Consider the following 7,627-nt stretch of genomic DNA (forward strand, 5'->3'; position numbering starts at 1 on the left):
TTTCAGTGTGACTTTGCTATCGTAACGGCAGGACAAGTACACCATGCGTAGCTCAAAACACAACACAAGTCATGTACTAATTCTCTTGAAGAGAGAGTGTCTCTTGCTCATCATTCTCTTTAAGAGTAGATCAGCTGAGCCCTGTCTTTGGTGGATTGCTATTTTAACGGTGCAGCTACCTGGACATGTTCAACAAACTCCTCTCAGCAGAGGAAACTGAGCTGCTGGTTGTGAAGGAGCTCCAGCAATATTACTGTCAATAAACAGTATTCTGTACAGTTTTCCTGCAGACTGCAGGATTAATTTGAGCTTCACAGAAGCAGTAAATCAGAAACTCTGTTCTGACTGGAAGATTGACCTCCGAGACGTTAAAATTACCTAGATGGTTCCAGTACATTTTGTACAGGGGATCTACATTCATTTTTACTTAAAGATATCAGTGATGGGAGTATGAAGAGTTAAATATGAGCCCTATCTGAGCTATGCACTCCGCGTGTGACCAAGATGAGGCACACTATTTAACATATCACTCTAATATATTCATCTCCTCGTTTAGCTATATTGTTTTACGTTTAGACACAAACGAGAGAGAAAGATATATATAGATATATATATATGAGAGATAGAGATCAATAGAAAGAGAGAGAGAGGCAGAAAGAGATACAGATAGATAGATAGACGTAGAGAGATAGAGAGAAATAGAGAGCGACAAAGATAGACAGACAGAGAAAGATAGACAGATTCATTTACAATGTAGAAAAATAAAGCATTACACCAAAAGTTTTTTTTGGCTTTTGACTGGTACATATAAATATATATATGCATTATGGAAGTAAATGTACTATATATTATTAAGATATATGTATATGTATATTCCTGTGATCTTAAAGTAAAGTAAATAAGTATAAAAACAGGCTAAACGCTACAGTCAGCAGGTGAGGAGAGATCATTCCAGCATCAGCTGTGGAGAGAGAGAGAGGAAGACAGAAAAAAATCATTATTATTACATTTCCCAAATATTATATTTGAAATGTCCATTATAAAATATAAAAATCTGTAATTAATGAGACCTATAAGATGGACACAATCTAACAAAGGTTTTATAAGTGAGGTCAATAGTCGATTTATAGAGTAAAGGTAAAGTAATTTATAGATTTATTATAGAGTTAGTTTATCTTTACTTCAAAATAACAGAAACAGCTAAACGTGGGATTTAAACGCTCTGTAAATGCCCAAAAGACGTTTAAATGTTTAGAGTTATTATATTAAATAATAGATAGAGCTCCTTTAGATATATTATAGATTAGAGTTATTATATTTGAAAAGTAATGTAGGACCTAGAATTGGGCCCTGAGGTATCTCCTTAGTAAAATGAATGGACTCTGAGAAGAATTGAACTCTATTCACAGCAGATATTTATCTGAAATACCAATACTGGCCAGCTTATTTAATTTTAAAAAATGATTACTCACCAGTCGCAACAAAGCGTTGAAAAGATCTGTCTTCAGGTGATTCTTTTGGGGGAAATAACAAAAATAAAAACAGAAATTAACAAGTTGTACAATAAAATCAGAACTGAAAACCTGGTAAAAAAACACTCAATTAGCATTAAATTATGATATAAACTGTATATAAGTCACTTGAGGAACTTTTAGAGCTTCTTGATATTGAAACTAAGGAGGAACCCATTAAGGTACTTTCAAGAAAAGTTCTTTTTTTTTTCGAACTGAAGAATCTCAAAAAAATCCTCAAAGCTTATACAAAAACAACAATGACGAAGCTTTATAATGACTATTTAGTAATTTTAGTAATATCACACACATTTCTATATTTATCGTAGCTTACGTTCTTCTACTGATCTTACCATCTACTGAGAGCTCCACGCTCTGGATGAAGACTCGTTTAGAACTCAGAGCTCTTTTTACTCGTTTCACCAGCAGGTAACTCTCATAAACTCCAGCATCTTCAGCTTTAACCTCCTTCAGAACCAGAGAACAGTTTCCTTTCTTCAGTTTATCTTCAGGAACATCAACCCGATCTTTATACCCCTCCCCCTCATAATGCTCCTCCCCCAGACGCTCAAACACCGTCTCAGTAAACGTTCTCCACTCAACATGAGGACTTGGGCTGAGAGCATCTCTCCATTCACATGGCAGAACCACCGAGGAACCCACTCTAGCCGTCATGAAGACACGGGATTGGTCAGATTGAGAGTCTGGAGAACACAAATAAAAAACATTAGATGTTAGAAAGATAATAAAGAGTAAATACAATAAAGAGTATACACAAGTGCATTTAATGTAAATGCATTCCAAAGTCATTTATTTGACACACTTTATATACAAACATACAATAGTTTTTTTTTTTTTCAAATTGAATATAATTTTTTTTATTAAATATTTTAAAAATGTTTAATATTAAATATGTTATATTAAATATATTTGCACTGGTCGTGCCGGAGACTTTTATTTTGACACATAGCACAGTGGATTAGCTGCAATGGCTAACAGCTAACCGGCGACGCAAACTGTAATTCCAAGCTGAATTAATCACTATTTTTTAATAATTGATTGATTTCTTTGTGCTGGTTAGAGTGAGGATGATCTGTGGTTTGATATTATAAGTGGATTAAGTTAACTTTTTTATTACATTCACAATGCCATAAAGAAGCTGTCGGCCCGATGCTAGCTAGGCTAACAGACTGCAGAGCTTAATGGAGATGCTAACGGCTAGCTGGCGATGCTAACTATATTTCCGAACTAAATTAATCACTGTTTTTAATAACAGATGGGTGTGTTTGTGTTTGTGCTGGTTAGTGTTTGTAGATGCTGTGGTTTTATAGGATATGTGGATTATGATTAAAATTTACTCCAGTCTGTAGTTTAATACCTTTACAACACCAGAATACAGCTGTTGGTGCTAATGCTAGCTAGGCTAACAGACTATAGATGTTAATGCGATGCTAACTGTATTTCTAAACTAAATTAATCACTGTTTTTAATAACAGATGGGTGTGTTTGTGTTTGTGCTGGTTAGTGTTTGTAGATGCTGTGGTTTTATAGGATATGTGGATTATGACTATAGTTTACTCCAGTCTGTAGTTAAATTTATATCTTTACAACAACAAAATGCAGCTGTTGGTGCTAATGCTAGCTAGGCTAACAGACTGCAGATCTTAATTGAGATGGCTAACGGCTAGCTGGCGATGGTAAATATATTTCTGAACTAAATTAATCACTGTTTTTAATAACAGATGTATATGTTTTTGTGCTGGTTAGTGTTAAGTTTACTCCAGTCTGTAGTTTAATACCTTTACAACATCAGAATGCAGCTGTTGGTGCTAATGCTAGCTAAGCTAACATACTGCAGATCTAAATGGAGATGGCTAATGGCTAACTAGCTATGCTAACTGTATTTTTGAACTAAATTAATCACTGTTTTTAACAGCGGCTGGGGGTGTTTGTGCTGGTTAATGTTTGTAGATGCTGTGGTTTTATAGTATATGTGGATTATGACTATAGTTTACTCCAGTCTGTAGTTATAATACCTTTATAATACCAGAATGCAGCTGTCGGTGCTAATGCTAATGCTAGTTAACAGACTGCTGGTGCTACTCTGTTTACCCCTCAGACACTGTTCTGTTCTGCTGTTTGACTTTTTAAAGTGAAAAATCTCCAGATAATTGACTTTTCTGTAGATAAATTGACCAGACAAAAGGTACATTATCACAATTCTGTATCACTGTACTAATAAACAATATATATTTTAATTATACATTTTTTATTTGAAAGCCAGACAATTTTAAATCATCACATTCTTGACACATATTCAGTTGATGATAATGTTTATAATCTTTATAATTTTTACTGGCACAAAAAAGGGACTTTCACTGAAAGGTACTTTGTTGTACCTCAATATAAGGTACAGCCCCAGAGCCCCATCTTTACATCTTGTACTTACTTTTCTTAGAGTGTATATGGTTTTACATGAGTACTACAGTCATGATGTTAATGATGATAATGAAAATAATGATAATCTTTAATTAGGCTTAGAGTTATATTTTAATATTTTAATATCAATTTACACTTATTATCAAACAATATCTGAACCCATAAGGAAGTTTGGGACTGTAATTCCACTCATGAGGAAGATTAATGTTTCCTGGAACATTAAACTCATGACATTATAGTCATTTCCTTATATGCAATGTGAAGGAGGGTCTAATCTAATGGAACTACATTTACATAAAACAACCAATATGTAAAATGGGGAAATTCGGGTTTCAGTGAGAGAGGCCTTAAAATGCCCCTTAAATTTCACTTTTAATAAAATGACATACATGTGCTTCAGCACGGAAACCACCTAAATGTACTGGACAGCCCCTATTAAAGCGTTACTATTAATGATTAATCTATTAAAGCCACTTACCCACACAGACAGCCAGCCATACAATCACCACAGAGCAGAGCAGTGAGGATTTAATGTTCATCGCCTCCATATAGCTATATGTATGTGAAGATATCCTGAAATACAAACAAATACACACAAAAACAGGCTTTAAAAAATGACCAGATCTAAACTCCACACATGTAAATATACAGCTCTGCAAAAAAAAATCAGTTTCTGAATCAGTTTCTCTGATTTTGCTATTTATAGGTTTATGTTTGAGTAAAATGAACATTGTTGTTTTATTCTATAAACTACAGACAACATTTCTCCCAAATTACAAATAAAAATATTCTCATTTAGAGCATTTATTTACAGAAAATGAGAAATGTCTGAAATAACAAAAAAAGATCCAGAGCTTTCAGAGCTTGGCATCATGTTCTCCTCCACCAGTCTTACACACTGCTTTTGGATAACTTTATGCTGCTTTACTCCTGGTGTAAAAATCAAGCAGTTCAGTTTGGTGGTTTGATGGTTTGTGATCATCCATCTTCCTCTTGATTATATTCCAGAGGTTTTCAATTTGATAAAATCAAAGAAACTCAACATTTTTAACTATGAACTCTCTTATTTTTTCCAGGGCTGTATATACATTCATTTCTGAATATTTGTGCCCCAGCTTTTTCGCCAATTAAAACAGTGGGAGAGAGTGCCCCCTACTGTAAAACTGTAAATGTTAACATGTTGTGTTTAAAAAAAAAAAAACATAGATATTAGTTTAAACAGTCTGTGTTTGTCTATTCTTGTGACTTAGATAAAGACAGACAGAACACATTTAATAACCAATTTATGCAGAAATATAAGTATAATCAAAAAAGGTTCACATAATTTGTTTTTGCAACTGATAAGTTTGAAACTATAGTTTAACCTCTTATTAAATAAATTGTGTGTTTGGTATCCGTGCTTGTCTGTCTTTTGTTTGTCTTTCGTGATATTGAATATAGTAGTGTGAATTTGTATACTGCATTATTATGCCCTCTTATGAAGATGCTCCCAAAGTTTGCCAAAGGCAAGAAAACCAATAAACTGATTTCCTGTTTTCATCTTTACTTTAAAGATGTTTCACTAAGTTTCCATGTCAAGCTGGAACAACCATCATCGTCATAAGCATTAGGCTAATATGCTAACAAGCTGTTGCTATGTTTTTGATCTGGATGTTGTCACAACTAAAGCATCACCAGGGTGATACCATGGGGGTTCAGAGGAAGAGCATCACCTTTTTTTCAACCCCTATTCACACTATGTGTGTGGAAAACCCAATACAGTTTTTCTGTCATTGGTATCTATGTAGGTGTTTATGTGGGTAAGAAATTGACACATTCAACATTACAACTTCCTGTTACCTTTAGACAATACTACACATTGATAAAAGCCATTTCTTCAGGCCTTATTTAACTAGTTAAAAACATTTAAAAATGTAAGCTTTAGACACAGTAGCATTATACACTCGCCTTCACTTACAGTAAGTTTAAGTATTTTGATAAAGAATGCAATAATAAACATATCAGAAATATGTTACATACCAAAAAACAAATTTCTCCAAGAGGGACATTTTACTGGATGTCTTTTATTGAAGATATTGAATGGAGAAGAGCTTGGATTTTACCACATAAATACTGCAGTTCTTACATGATCAAGAAATACATTTTAAAATCTTATATAAGATATATCCAGTAAATTATTTTATTTCTATTATTACTAATATACCAGGTATATAATAAATAATGATGCAACTGTAATACTCATTATTAAATGTATTATAATTTTACAGTAAGCATATTTAAAATAAAGAGTTACATGTTGTACATGAAGTAGTTTAAATGTTTAAATATATTACTTAAGTATATTTAAAATAGTTCCATTTTAGTACAGTTAAGAACACTGAGCACAATTTAAGTAAGACGTTTAGACTATGTTTATACTGTAATTAAAGTATAATAAGTACCAAAAAGTTGTTTTATTTTATCACTCTTTAAATATACTGATTAATAATAATGTGGCTACAAGAACACTTTAGTGCACTATAGTATAATAATGCTTAGTATACATTTTACAAGGGGTCAAGCAATTGCGGTAATTATGTTAAGCAAAATATAACATTATTCTGCTATTTACATACATTTTTACATGTATTCATAAATGCACGGATTTCTTTTCCATATGGAAGCAGACCGAACAATACTAAACGAATACTACACGACTTCCCTACTCCGCTGTTTCACACATTTAAACACGATTAATCTACATAATTACCGCACGCGCGTACATACTATCAGATCAGCGGATTCTTACCTGTCGAAAAGATCGACCTGAAGTGTGGAGGTACCAGAAAGGCTCGTGATATCCAGTGGACTGTATTCTGAAAGTCACAGTACTTTTATATAAGAGGAAGAGGAAACAGAAAGTAACATACCTCCCCCCCCCCATCAAAGGGTTTTCCCCCCGCGCGCTCTGACAGGTTTACATGAGCAATAGGGGAAAATTAAGCACGAGCGCATTACCGGAGTCAATACAAATCTAAATATCATAAGAAAAAAACATGTTAAATACATTAAAACGTTGAATACATGCGGGTCAGCACGTGTGCTGTGCGGTGTTCTGTCGAGTTGTTCTACCCTGTCAAAACGTGCTACCCAAGTGTAAATTTAACTCTAAAACTACCAGAAAAGCACTATATTGTCGCTGTCAAATGAAAAACAAGTGTCTCCAAAACAGCAACTTTACAGGAGAGAGAAAAAACATTCAAAAGTAAAAAAAAAAGAGTTTATTTCCTGTCATTTTGAAGAGTTTCTATTGGTCCGCTTATCAAGAAATGTTGGCACAGTGTAAGGGACAATTATCTTTTCAAACTATGTAGTAAATTAAAAATCTACAAAAATAGAGATACATATTTTTCATTTCATTTTTTCACTGTTCTCGTATAATTTTTCTATTATTATTAACTATAATTTGCACATTTGCAACACAAATAATAATAATACACCGAAGTAGAAAAAAAAATCCTAAAAAAAATGCGCATGCGCACTGGTGTTAAGCAGTTTTAAGCACATTTCTATGGGTGGCATATCTTGACACAACACCCTGTTTTTAATGGCGTTAATTATATTTCTTATTTATAATATGGTGCGCGTGACTTGAACACAAACTCGTATCTCACCCAGGGGAAAACTCTGGAAGACGG

At 33.5% G+C, this 7,627-nt stretch overlaps 1 protein-coding gene across 1 annotated transcript; it reads right to left on the bottom strand.

The window, feature by feature from the left end:
* Positions 1-617: 617 nt before the first annotated feature.
* LOC125790069 (CD276 antigen homolog) lies at positions 618-4,597 on the bottom strand. The gene is made up of 4 exons (XM_049473182.1): positions 4,429-4,597; positions 1,865-2,215; positions 1,473-1,514; positions 618-961 (listed from the first exon to the last, which is right to left on the bottom strand). Exons 1-4 carry the CDS (start codon positions 4,496-4,498, stop codon positions 885-887), a joined length of 540 nt encoding a protein of 179 aa, XP_049329139.1. The 5' UTR covers positions 4,499-4,597; the 3' UTR covers positions 618-884.
* Between the last annotated feature and the right edge of the window lie 3,030 nt (positions 4,598-7,627).

This window comes from Astyanax mexicanus, unplaced genomic scaffold, assembly GCF_023375975.1.
Source record: "Astyanax mexicanus isolate ESR-SI-001 unplaced genomic scaffold, AstMex3_surface scaffold_34, whole genome shotgun sequence".
Classification (NCBI taxonomy): Eukaryota; Metazoa; Chordata; class Actinopteri; order Characiformes; family Acestrorhamphidae; genus Astyanax; species Astyanax mexicanus.